Source organism: Equus asinus, chromosome 2 (genome assembly GCF_041296235.1).
Source record: "Equus asinus isolate D_3611 breed Donkey chromosome 2, EquAss-T2T_v2, whole genome shotgun sequence".
NCBI lineage: Eukaryota > Metazoa > Chordata > Mammalia > Perissodactyla > Equidae > Equus > Equus asinus.
In genome coordinates this window covers 114,796,678-114,810,000 of record NC_091791.1, presented here as the reverse complement: position 1 = coordinate 114,810,000, position 13,323 = coordinate 114,796,678, and the positions used below count along the sequence as shown (strand labels likewise).

The 13,323-nt window shown below is 42.2% G+C and overlaps 1 protein-coding gene and 1 long non-coding RNA gene across 6 annotated transcripts in view; one reads left to right on the top strand and one right to left on the bottom strand.

Moving 5' to 3' along the window:
* FAN1 (FANCD2 and FANCI associated nuclease 1) overlaps nucleotides 1–5,945 on the bottom strand; it is a 30,796-nt gene extending 24,851 nt beyond the window's left edge. For 4 of the 5 annotated variants that reach the window (XR_011497889.1, XR_011497888.1, XM_044763099.2 and 1 more), the window contains exons 1-4: nucleotides 5,816–5,945; nucleotides 3,824–5,242; nucleotides 2,089–2,229; nucleotides 1–54 (exon numbers count right to left, since the gene is read on the bottom strand). The exon at nucleotides 1–54 is cut by the window's left edge and continues 148 nt beyond it. Coding sequence is in view for 3 of the 5 variants with exons in the window: in XM_044763099.2 (XP_044619034.1) it covers nucleotides 1–54; nucleotides 2,089–2,229; nucleotides 3,824–5,096 (1,468 nt within the window). In the remaining 2 variants the exon portion in view is untranslated. Of the gene's footprint in view, nucleotides 55–2,088; nucleotides 2,230–3,823; nucleotides 5,243–5,671; nucleotides 5,790–5,815 lie in introns of those variants that run through there. The other variant, XM_070496756.1, reaches the window with a different exon arrangement.
* The window catches only part of LOC139041885 (uncharacterized), a 10,437-nt gene continuing 3,024 nt past the window's right edge, over nucleotides 5,911–13,323 (top strand). Inside the window, exons 1-4 of the long non-coding RNA XR_011497928.1 lie at nucleotides 5,911–6,308; nucleotides 6,433–6,684; nucleotides 9,290–9,397; nucleotides 12,806–12,935. This is a non-coding gene — a long non-coding RNA (uncharacterized lncRNA). The remainder of the gene's footprint in view (nucleotides 6,309–6,432; nucleotides 6,685–9,289; nucleotides 9,398–12,805; nucleotides 12,936–13,323) is intronic.

Genomic DNA, 13,323 nt, shown 5'->3' with positions numbered 1-13,323 from the left:
GTTCAGGAGCAGAAAGTAGTTCAAGCACTTCAGAAAGTTCTTGCAACTCAGATTCTGAAATGGTTAAAAAACAAAGTTAAAAGTAGTTTTAAAGAATTTTACTATTTTCTAGCTTTATTTACATTAAGCAGAAGGAAGCTTAGTTAGATACAAATAAAATGAAATTCTACAGTAGAAATCTTAGTCTGCCAAACCAATTATTAAAGAATATGGAAAATAGATATCTCATAAAAGTAATAAAACAATAGAACTTTTCACTAAAAAATAAAGGAAAAGTTGAATAAAGACACATATGGATATCCATTATGGTTTGGGCATCCTCCTTAAGAGCTTACTGATATATTCACTCTCTTTCTAATCAAAGAACTTCCAAAACAGGTCAGAGAGTCAACTGATCACCAGCTTTCCTTTCTCCCCACAGGCCTCTGGCTGGGAACTCTTTCATGGGTTCACTCATTCAGCATACAAGTATATGTCATGCTATTATGGGACCCAGACACCATTCTCGACCCACAGGATTAGCTGAATCAGACCTAGCTGGTCTCCGCCTGAAGGCATTCACAGTGTAAGGCCGTGCCTTTGTCCTCCATTCAGCAAATACTTACTGGGTGTATACGCATGCCAGGTAATGTTCTACAGCCCTGGGCACACTACAATGAACAAACGAAGGCCTTGCCTACATGGAGCTTACCTCCTAGCATAATAAATAAGTGAGCATGTATATATGTCAGGTGGTGACAACTGCTACAGAGAAAACCAAGCCTGAGTATGGCAAAGTGAACATGCAGGGGGCTGGCTGTACTCCACACAGGGTGGTCAGGCAAACCTCTGCTGCGGCTACAGAGCAGAACCAAAGGAAACGAGGGACAAGCTGTGTGCAGCAAGCACATGGCTCTGAGAGAGTGCACTCCGCATGCTGAAGAGCCCGAGGAGAGCTGTGTGGCCGCAGCACAGTGGGCAAGAGAGATGGCCAGAGCCAGCTCCCACAGGGCTGTAAGGCTCAAGGGCAGAACTTGGACTTGACTGAATGCCACGGCGAGCCACGGGTGTTCTGGTTTGTTGCTTGAAGGTTACTTAACGGAAGTCAAGGCTCACTTGCAGCAGTCACCTGGCATGCCTGTTAAACATGGAGATTTATGGAATTTGCACCAGATCTTCCGAGTCAAGTGGGGACATAAGCTCCCAGGTGACCCTGATGGCACTGACATGTGGGAAGCACTGCTCCACGGAGGGCGCCCTGTGCCACTGCCGAATCACTCACTGTCAGTGAGCCTCCAGGCCTCTCCCTCAACTTTCCTGTCTCCCCTCCTCCAGGCCCACCACGTTCACCCTGACTTCATTCACTTACTGCTCTCCACTACACACTCTTCCACACACAAACCAGCTGGCTTTGGCTTCATTTGCTTATTTCAGTCTAAACTGTCAGCAACTTGAACTCAAGACTCACATCTATCATTCTCCTTATAACTAAGTTTCAGGTACAATATTGTACTCAAGGCAGGTAGGGACTTAATGAGTGCTACTGACAGGACAACCAAGGTTATCTAACATTCACATAGGCTGGAGTCAATTGAACAATTCTTGAGGCAATCAACTTGTAAACTAGAAGACCTGTATGTGTGTGCATGGGGCTGGGGGGAAGGGGGAGATTAAATTTTTAGAGCCAATTTTAGCTTCAAAGAAACCAGTTTTATTCTATCATAAAGATGAGGAATCTGAATAAGATGAGTCAAGTCCTTGCTGGAAGGAGAGAGATGAGGAGAGATGAGTTTTTCCTGTGGCACACATCCACATAACCATCCTTAGGTGACTTTATGGTCCTAAATCTGTGACAGTCAAAAAACAATAGTAAACACCCTTCCACTACCGTAGTAGTCTTAACCCAGGCTAAGAATGGCTTTAACATCACATGAATAATTTGTTGCCCTAAGAAGATTAAAAACTCAATTAAAACACACACACACACACCAATTATTACTTATCAGACACCAACCAGAAGATGGCACCACACTAATATCACCATCACTCTGCAGAAACTTAATTCTTCATGTCTTATTTTCATTTTACATTTACTTCAATGAATCATACCTGTCTGAAGAAAGCCTCCTTGCTTCAATTCTCCAATCACAGGTGTTAAGTCAGAGGCAATCTCTTCATATTCCAATTTATTCATCTTAATCCAGCTGAATTTACGTTGAAAAAGTCTTACATATAACTTCTGACCACTAACTGCAATAAAGTTAAAATAGTGAAAAATATTATTTTTCTTCTCAAAAACAACATACAAATATCATTTACTTTTAAAAACTGAGGTGAGTAAAATATATTCTATTAGGAATACACATATGATTACTCAACTAATCTTCCAAGAAAATCTTTCTCTTACTTTGGAAGATGTAATTTGTTTCAAATAGAAAGTCCCTATGGGGATGTCTCCTTGCCCCCTGTGCCTGTCATCAAAGGACAGGAAGAGCATCCAGGATGGAAAGCCCTGGACAAGCACTGCCACTTCTGAATTGTGTGAAAGTCACTGAACCTTATTGAGACTGTTTTCTCTTCTGTTAAAAGAAAAAGGATGGAGTGAGGAGGCAATAACACTCCCTTCCCAAAGTTGGTGGAAAGACTAAACAAGATGAGGTATTCTATGACAGTAAAAATGATGAAAAAAATTCCAATGTTGGTAATGATTACTGACAATTTTTAAAATTCTAAGAACTAGGTTCCCCATGTTAAATTGCACGGAGGCAAACAACCAACTACACAACTACATAAACGCTCGCATGAATGCAACCAGCACCCAACCAAAGATCTGTGACTACTCTGGATAGAAGAGTCAATGCAGTATCATCATGTCCATGTTCTGGTGAGGGCAGCACAAGGAGAGATGGAAACTGTGTGGGTACTTTATGCAACTGTGCCCAGAGAAGTATCCTCCCATGTTCAAGAGTAATACAAGGAAAACCGTAAGATTCCACTCTGTGAATTTAAAACAAAAACCCCTCTCTTAAACATTAATAGGATTGTTCAGGATTTCTTTTTTCACTCTAGTGAGGAGTCAGACCTGGCTACACATAACTAGAGGACACTGTAGCTCCCAAGTAAGATTTCCCCACCTCAGAAGGGACTCAGTTCCATAAAGACATCATGGCTCTTTGGATTAGCAGTGCAACAAGGGTGGCTGTTGTTCCAAACCTGCACTATCGGCTTAGAGCCACATCTGGCTGCCAAGGAATTGAGGCATAGACTAATATTTTTAAATGTACCAACTTAGCTTGAAAGTTTCCATTTCCTCCACACCCTGACTTTAAAAGGCAGAGTCCAGGAACCTGAAATATTGCTGGAGGAAAAAATATGTCTCAATACATATCACGGTCGGTTTGTTTTTTTTTCCATATTTTACTTTCATTTTTGAGGAAATGGTGTGCAAAAACAACAAAACAACTTAATAGTAAGCCAAACTGCATGCTTGAGATGCAAAGTACACTTTTCTAAGTCACACTGTTGTTTTTTTAATCTGAAAAAGGCTGTTTAACACCATCAAATATACATATAAAGAAAAAACAGCTACTATAACCAAAGTCTAGCTGGTAAGGATGATACTACAGGAGCAGACATCATCAGGCACGAAATCCTGTCTTTTCTATATGCATATCCCTCTCTGGATGAACCTTGTCGTAGGCTCTGATTCCCGAGTATACTCTCAGAGGACTACCAGAACCACACTGACTCCTTGTGGCCATGAGATTACTGCCCATCACATCACAGCCCAAATCAGGACAGCAACTGGGAAACAAAAACTTGAAAGCAAACAGGTTTAAGATACCTGATAATTGATAAAATTTAGTTACAATTCCCTTCTCATCTTCATCAAAGAGCATCCTATCATCTTCATTCTCAAACACAGCTTTCAGCACCACAAGGAAACTCCGAAGGTAGTAAGGATGACTCGGTGGTGCTGGGACTGTTTTACCAGGAATGTCACAGCTTGAGCCCTGCTCCAAAGGAATTATGCGAGTGATTTCATTCCTTAAGTCACTGACACCTTCCAGAGGAAGATCTTGGATGTTACTCCATTTAGAAGCATCCTGGGTAGAACAATATTTTGCTTCCCAATCTGACAACTGTGTTTTAGCTTCTGAAGCAGAAGTCATTTTTACCTCTTCACAACTACCTACCTCACAGTTTTCAACACTTTTACCATCTACTCCTTTGAAACTTGCCTGCCTTGCAAGACTGTCCTCTGAAGTAGACTGTAATTTATTCCCAGGAGTTAAATCTGGTGAAAATAACAGGGGAGCATTATCTGAGAAGGCAGGGGTCAGGATTGATATCCCACATTCGTGGGTAGCCTTTTGGCTTTCTGCTTCCATTATTGTAGCGCCTTCTACAGTATGTTCAGGACTACTCTGTTCCTTAAGAGAATCAGAGGCAAACATGTTTTCCTTTTGAGAACTGTTCTCCAAAATTTGATCCTTGTCCTCAATCTCTGAGCAGTTATCAAGCAGGCTCCTAACCACTGTGGATGAGGAGCTCTGTGGACTCTGATCGGCAAATTCTTCATCCTTATCTATTGATCTTTTAGCTTTCCTGTATCTTCTGGACAATTTAGATGACAGGCTTCCCAAAGGAATTACTTTCACATTATGATGTCTCAGCTCATCTTGAGTTCTGCACACCAAGCCAGCATTACTTTTAAAGTAGGGGCTGGTCTGCTGTTTGACGCCCACCTTTGCTGAATCACTTTGACCAGGGGTTAAATTTGTCTTCGATGGTGACAACTTCTTTGGCATTATATCTTCTAAGGTAATGTTGGTTAAATCCACTGTGGATGCATTTGAATTCATTAAGCCAACATGCCCTGGAACAACTGGAGTGCCGTCATCATCGTCAGCACACATTTCATCAAGGTGCCGGTTTAAGTCATATCTTGGCACCATTTTACTACAAATGGGGCAGGCAAGTTTAGCAGGTGGTGCATTGTTAAAAAAAGAAATAATAGAGTTGTTCGTAGATTCATTTTTTTTAGGTTTGCTGAGTGATAAACTTCTACGAGGTCTTTTTTTCTCAGGAGATTTCCCTTCTGACATCATGAACATTAGGAAAACTGGGTGTTTCGAGTAATAAAACACAGGGTATCACTGCGGAAAGATAGCAATGGTTTACTTTTACTCCCCTGACTTGAAATAATAAAAAGCGGGATTCTATTGGACTTCATGTTATTTGTTTAGACAATTTCTTCTTCCTACAAAATAAAACACACGTGGATTAAAAACATTATTATGAATTCAACAACAGAGGGAAAAAAGTAAGCTCTAAAACATGCAATAGCAGTATCTCCTGTGATAAGGAAAAACCACTCCGAGCTCCACACGCTATCTCAGTGTGACAGACACTTAGCCATAACATGACAGCGCTGGACTTCGTAGGGATGATCTCTAAGACCTCTCTTTAAGATCTAAAATTACCCATTTTTAAAAAGGGAAAACTTCACTATTCCACATTCCTTTTAAAACCACTGCATCATTAACTTTTGCGGGGGAGCAAATGCCTTTCTGCGCAACCCCTAGGGTCACTCCTGCCTCACAGGCCTGCGGAGAAACGCCCCAGCTCGGGAGCATCTGTGAACACGCCTGGAGCCCGCGCTGCAGCTTCGGCCACCGCGGCCGCGCACCTGGAATGCGCTGCGAGGCTCCGCCACCGAGCCCGACCGCCCGCCCAGCTACCCGCCCTGCCGCCCTCCTCCCACAGATCCCCCGCCCGGCCCGCCGCGCCCGCGACCCCAGCCCGCCGGCGACCCCAGCCCGCCGCCACGCACCTCCCACCAGGCTCCGCGCGCCCAGGCATTCCCAGCCGATCCCCGCGTCTCGGCTCGCACAGGCTCGGCAAGTGGAGGCTCGAGTGATCGATCTCCTCCCCCGTCCATGTGAAAGGCTGTCCTTCCATCTACGGTGGCCGCGGCTGGCCGTGTCCTTGCGAGAGGCTCGTGCACTTCCTTGCCTTCACGCCTGGGGAAGGCTGACCGCCCGGGGCGCCCCTGCACGTGCACTCGGAGGGAACCTCGGTTCCCCAGGCGGTGGGAAGGTTGCTTGTCGGGGGAGTATTAGCATTCACTGTCGAAGGGAAGCGGCCTCCCGGGAGAAGACGCAGGCATGGACGCTACTTAACCAGTGCCAGCGAGTCAGCAAGGAGGGTGGCTCAGCGCCGGCCGGGTTTTCCAAAAGATGTGCTGTTCGCCGCCTTGATACAATAGACGTAAATAACCGCAAGAGCACAGGAATAATAAAATGTAGCCAAGTAATTAGGGAGTGGTGAGTTTGGAGTATTCATTCCTTTTGTTTTTAATAGTTTAATTGTGAGGTTATATAATTTAATTTATAATAATGGCTATGTTTTTTTTTCTTCCTGCTTTTTTTCTCCCCAAATCCCCCCCAGTACATAGTTGTGTATTTTAGTTGTGGGTCCTTCTAGTTATGGCATGTGAGACACCGCCTCAACGTGGCCTAATGAGAGATGCCATGTCCGCGCCCAGGATTGGAACCCTGGGCCACCGAAGCAGAACGCGCGAACTTAACCACACGGCCACGCGGCTGGTCCCTAACAACGGAAAAATTACTGAAAGTTTATCAGTCAGCTCTTGAGTGCTGATACCAGCAGGTTCCAGCATCCCCCTTAGTGACCCAGAACGTAAGCTTTCTGAGTGCATGGGCTGCGTCTTTGCTCTTTCCCACCGCCTGCAACAGTGGCCAGCACTGTGTAATTACTCCACAAATATGTGTCGAATGAATGCATGAGTAAACGAACAACTCAAAGAGAAAAGGGATGTGAATAGGGAATTCATCAACGAATACGTGTCAAGTGCCTACCTGTGCCATGCCATGTTCTTGGTGCTGAAGATACCGCAGTGAACAGAATGAAGAATGCGGGGTTGGGGGGGGATGTGGGGGGGGGGGGCGTGGGGTGCGGGGGCAGGTGGAATCTCTGCCTTCATGGAAAATACATTCTGATGGAGGAAGATATGGAAAAAAAAGAAATCAATTAGGTAGACAATGAAAAGATGAGTACTTTGAAGAGAAATAAAGCCAGGAACATCACGGTGAGGGTGGGAAGAGGGATTACAATTTCAAGGAGTGGTAAGGAAAGGGGCTTCACTGAAAAGATAACATTTGAGCAGACTTAAAGGAGTGGATATTTAAGAGATTACATGTTTGAGAGCAGTGGGTATTTGAGAGAAGAGGATTGTAGGCAGAAGAAACAGCAGCAGAGAGTGCATCCTGAGGCAGAAGCTTGCCTAGCAAGTCTGAACACCGAGAAAACCACAAAGCCTGGAGCAGAAGGAGAGTGAGAGAAGTGGCAGACAGCAGATTGCGGTGGGGGGGGGGGGGGGGGGGCAGGAGGCAAACTTTTTCCGTAGAGGGCCAGGAAGTAAATATTTTAGGCTATGCTGGCCATAGGGTCTCTGGTCACACTCTCCTCTTCACACTCTGCTGTTATAATGTGAAAGCAGCTGTAGACAATATGTAACAAATGAGTGTGGCTGTATTCCAGTAAAACTTTATTTACAAGTATAGTCAGCTGACCAGATTTGGCCTCTGCCTATAGTTTGCTCACACCTCATATAAGGCCATTCAGGTCATTATATGGATTTTAGCATTTACTTAGAGTGATGTGGAGGGACCACTCTGCCTGTTGTGTTAAACATGGATGATGAGGGGAGGGCAAAGGGTGAAAGAATGGGAGCAGGGAAAACAGAAGGCTAATGAAGTAATCCAAGGAGAGATGATGGTGGCTTGGGTCAAAGTGCTAGCACTGCAGTTGATAAGAAGTAGTCAGATTCTGGATACATTTAGAAGGTATAACTGACAGATTTTGTTCATGTTAAAGGATGTAAGGTATGAGAGGAGGATAAAACTCAAAGGCTACTCTTAAGTCTTTGGCCTATCAACTGGAAGGATGGAGGGGAAAGAGCAAGAGTTCAGACATCTGTCTTAGTCCATCCAGGCTGCTCTAACAAAATACCACAGACTGGGTGGCTTATGAACAACAGAAATTTATTTCTCACTGTTCTGGAAGCCGAAAGCCCAAGATCAGGGTGCCAGCATGGTGGACGAAGGCCTTCTTCTGGACCCCAGACTTCTCACTGTATCCTCACATGGTGGGAGGGGCTAGGGAGCCCTGTGGTGTCTGTTTCATAAGGGTACTAATCCCATTCATGAGGGCTCCACTCTCATGACCTAAGCACCTCTCCAAGGCTCCGCCTCCTAATACCATCACAATAGTCATAAGGATTTCAACAAATTTGGGAAGGACATAAACATTCAGACCACAGCAACGTGTACGTTTGAAATGCCAATAAGACATTCTTGTGGATGAAAAGACACTTGAATTTATTTATTAAATCAGGTCAGGAAATAGAAATTTGGGAGTCATCAGGGTTTATATGGTACAGGCTTTATATGGCACCAAGGTGTGCCTGTAAGATAATCAAATGGTCAGAAGACTGAACAGTGCAATAAAGAGAGAAGAGGGAGATGAGGGTGAGCCAGCAAAGGAGTATGAGAAGTTAGCAGCGAGGAAGGAGGGAAACAGAGAGTTGGCATCCAGAAAACCAGGTGAATAAAATGTGTTGAGGATTAGGGGGGTGTCAGATGCAGCTAGAAGGGAAGTAAGAAGAGGACTGAGAGCAGCCATTAGACCTAGCAATGTGGAAGGCATTTGGTAACTATGACAAAAGCCACTGTTGTGGAATGGTGGGATGACTGAAGAGAATTCAGGAAAGAATGGGGAGACAGGGATTGGAGATAACGTCGGGACCCATTCAGAACCCCAGTGTTGGCATGAAGATTACTTTAAGCTAAAGACATTTGGAATTCAACAGATGCAGAAAGAAGCCTTCTTGGAGCTTCCCTTATACGACTAAAAGCAGAAATTTTTGGGAAATGATGCTACCATAAATTCCCTCTTTGGGGTGGCTTTCATTAGGGAAGGAGACCAAGAGTAAACCTACCATAACTTCCCTCTCTGGGGGAATTTTAGGACCATGAGGATGGAAAGACCACTTGCACCTATGTGAACAAACATCACAAACTTTTTTATTTCCCATTTGTTCTTCTAGAAACCCATTTGCTCTTTCCCAAAGACCTTTTCTCCCCCAGCTCTTTTTCTCTATTAAGTTAGATTTATAAACCTCTAACTTGAATCATTTATCAATTCTTGCAATTCTTTTGTAAGCTCTCATAATGTATACAAATAATTTTCCTGTTAATCTGTCTTTTGTTGGTTTAATTCACAGGCCCCCAGGCACTAAACCTAAGAGGGTAGAGGAAAAGTTTTTCCTCTTCAACAACAGGAATTACAGACAACTCTTTCAAGAGGTTTTGCAGTGAAGGAGAGCAGAGAGGTAGGGCAGAGCTCAAGGGGGAATTGGGGTTAAGAGTGTTTATTTAAGATGGAAAAAATAATATGTTTATATACTGATACGAATTATCAAGGAGAGTGAAAATTTGATGAAGCAGGAGAGAGAAAGGAGACTTGCTGGAGGAGTGTTCTTAGGTTGGTGAGAGGACGGGATACAGTTCACAAGGGGCTGGCCTTAATTAAGAGTTCATCCATAGTAACAGGAGGCAAAGTAACTTGAGGAAGTTCTCTGATTACTTCTGTTTTCTCAAAGTCATCTGCCAAGAGTCAAGAGGAGCAGAGTGTTTGGAGATTTTAAGAAAAGGGGAAAGGTATGAAGTGGTCATTTAGGAGTGTGGGAGAGGGAAAGGGCAAAGCAAAGAGAAAATGACTGCCAACAGCATTGAGGACCCACCCCAAGTTAATGATCATGAATTTAAAGTGAGATCTAGCAAGAGAGTTGCATGTTTTTCTTGAGCCACATTTAGCCACACAAGTGCAGACAGAGAGAGGTACAAAGGTAGATTTAATCATAGTTGGGTTTTTCACCAAATAAGTATGAAGCAGCAAGGGAAAGCAAGAGAGTTGAGTGTTTATACAAAGAAAGAATTAAAATGATGGCTAAGGATGGAGTGCAAACATGCAGGCGATGGTGGACAAGGGACAATGAACAGATGGTTGGATCAGGGGACTGGATGACCCAGATGGGTTAAAGGATCGCTCAACTGGGATTTGAGAGTGAGAGCGCTAGTGGGATAGGAGGTGATGGTCAGACAGTGGGATGTTTGGAATTAGGATAATGGGGGAGGTGCAGTTATAGGAATCACATTAAACTAATGTAAGATCACGCATGTGTATAGCTGAAATGGGGTGCAGGACAAGATCAATGAAGAGGTGGTCAGGGAACTGAGAAGCCAGGATAGAGGGAAGGATCCTGTAGATGAATACTGAAATCATCAAGAATTAAGACAGGACTAGTTTAGAGAGTGACTGTGCAAGGAATGAGAAGAAGTGATTGTGCTGGTGGGAGGACAAGGAAGTGGTCGGTAAATGACTGTAACAAAAAGAGAGCTAGCAATGACCTAATGACTTGAGATTCAAAGATGGGAGTGGAGGGGTTTAGAGAGGCAGAGAGAGTGACCTGAAGTGGCAATGAGAAGCAAGGGTAACTAATCTATCCGTCTCCAGGCCAAGTGAAGACTGGGGGGAAAAAAACGAGCCACCATTTGAAAAAGCTGTTCAAGAAGCAATGTCCTTGGGAGAGATTCTGGTTTTTCTTAGTTGTAGGGATTAGCAGACGTTTTACGCCATACAATCTTTTCCTGGTATGGTGAATCTTACTTATGTTCCCAGTTTCAAAATAATATTTTAAATTCATAAAATAGGCCGACTTCTGCTTCCAGATAGGCCAGAATAAAAGGAACCAAAGTTAACCTCCGGCTTTAAACAACTAGAAGTCCAGACAAAATATTATGAAATAATGGTTTTCAGATATTTGAAAGAGGCAGTGCAGGATTGTGGTCCCTGAGAGAGGGGAAACACGCGAACCCAATGATTGTACAAGCTCACCGTTGGGAGGCAGCTTCCAGGCCACAGCACAGGGTCTTGCTGAGTTTAGAGAAAGACTAGAATTCAGGGAAGCCAAAGTGGCTGGAGTTTGTGGGGCAGAATCCCTGAGAGGAGGAAGCTGCACCTCTCCAGGGCTCCAGAGATCTACAGGGCAGGGCCCCTTGAGACTTTGGCTGAATAATGATCTACATATACTTAGAGCTAGAGAGAGAACCGCCAGAGAAAAAATAGGCAGACCAACTCACAGAGCCCTAGACTAAATTCTGCCCTGCACTCACCATAATTAAGCTAAAAGCAAGTCTCAAAAGCATACGACCAATTCCAAGTAATGGAACTGCACAGCAGAACAAAATCCAACACTATTATGGGAATGCAATGAATCCAGTACCCAACACAGTAAATGGTACAGTGCACTGAGGAAAATCTCGCTAGTCTATCCAATAAATGGCTTTTAAGAACTGGTTACCTACGTGGAAAAATGAAATTGGGTCCCTATCTCATGCCAAATACAAAGATTAAGGCTAGAAGTATTAAAGTAACAAACGTGAAAAGCAAAACATCAAAACTTCTAGAAGAAAATATAGGAGAGTAATTTTATTATCTTGAGGGTGTTATAGGATTCCTGAAATGAGATAAGAAGTGCTAACCATAATATAAGAGATGGATAAACATGACTGTAGTTAAATTAAGAGCCTTCTAGTCATGGCTATTTCCATTTCTAGTAAATGACCAATGTAGCTTGTATTTCATTGGGCTAAAAATCTTGCCGATAACAAGTATAAACAATGTGTAAATTATAAGCAATATAAAATTATATAAACAAATGTTTGGCTACAGTTTTAAACAAATTATAAGGAATATAAAAATAATGTTAAAAAAAGCCTATTTGAATAATCAAAAGCAGGCAGACACTGGAGGGTAGTAGCAAAAATAATGTATGGTAGGGTTTATAACATGTAGATGAATTATATATGACAACAAAGCAAAGAGGATGGGAGTGTAAATGTAACTATATTGCTGCCAAGGTCTCATATTTTATATGAAGTGATAAAATATTAACTCTAAGTAGACTGTGATAAGTTAAGGATGCACATTGTAGTTCCTAAACAACTACAAATGAATGCAAAGAGGTAGAGCTAATGAATTGAGAAATTCAAATAGAATATTAACATATTTTATTAACTTTATTTGATTACAAAGTAGGAAAAAAGGAACAGAGAAATAAAATTAGAAGGGAAGAAGAGAAAATAAATAGCAAACTGGTAAAACCAAATATAACCAAACCAATAACTACATGAAATGTGCATGGACTAAATACTCCAATTAAAAGACAGATCTTGTTAGATTAGACTTAAAAAGCAATCCCTAACTTCGTGACATATATAAGAGACAGATGGAATTTGAAAGTAAGAGAATGGAAAAAAACATACTATTCAAACACAGATCAAAAGAGCTGTATCATCATATTGAAAGTAGACTTCAAGACAAAGTACTACCAGAGAAAAAGAGGTCATGTTATAAAGTCAAAAGGGTCAATTCATGAGGAAGACATAAAAATCATAAATGGGTATATACCTAATAAAAGGGCTTCAAAATACATGAAGCAGAAACTGACAAAATTAAAGAAACAGACAAATCCACAATCCTAGTTAGAGATTTTAACATCCTTCCCTAATTCATAGAACTAAACCAAAGAAAATCAATAAAGATAACTGAACAAAACTATTAAAGCTTTGAACTAATTGAAATACAGAACATTACATTCAACAATGGTAGAATGCATATTTTTTCCTTTTCCCAGTGGTATAAGTTTAATAACTCTGAAACTACTTGTATATTCTAGGCTTGAGCAAATGAATAAATATATTGAAGATAACGAAAGCAAGATTTCTCACTGTTGGAAAACGCATTACAAATATGGAAAGAGTGAAAACTGGAATATAATCTGCAGTGGTATTGGATTTGAACTGGAGGTAGCGGTATCAAGTCATGCATGGAATACATCACACACAAACACACACACACTCACACACACACAAAACCACAATTTCCTGTCTGTTGAGTGGGCCTAGAAGCAGTAGTAGCAATGAGCGCACCTAGCACCTAGATCTTTGTTTGGAAATACCATTCTCCACTAAGAGGAACCAGGTTCTTTGGAAAAATGGTTGATGTCAGGGAAAGTAAAGGATAAGCCTTTACTTAAGGAATATTTACTTAAGGAATATTTTGTAGCACCAGAAAATAAAGAAATGCTCAAAAGAGTGATGGGGATACATCAGAACTCAGGAATCGGCTTTTTAAATTGAAATATATTTGATATATAACACTGTGAATTTAAGATGTACATGTTAATTTGATACA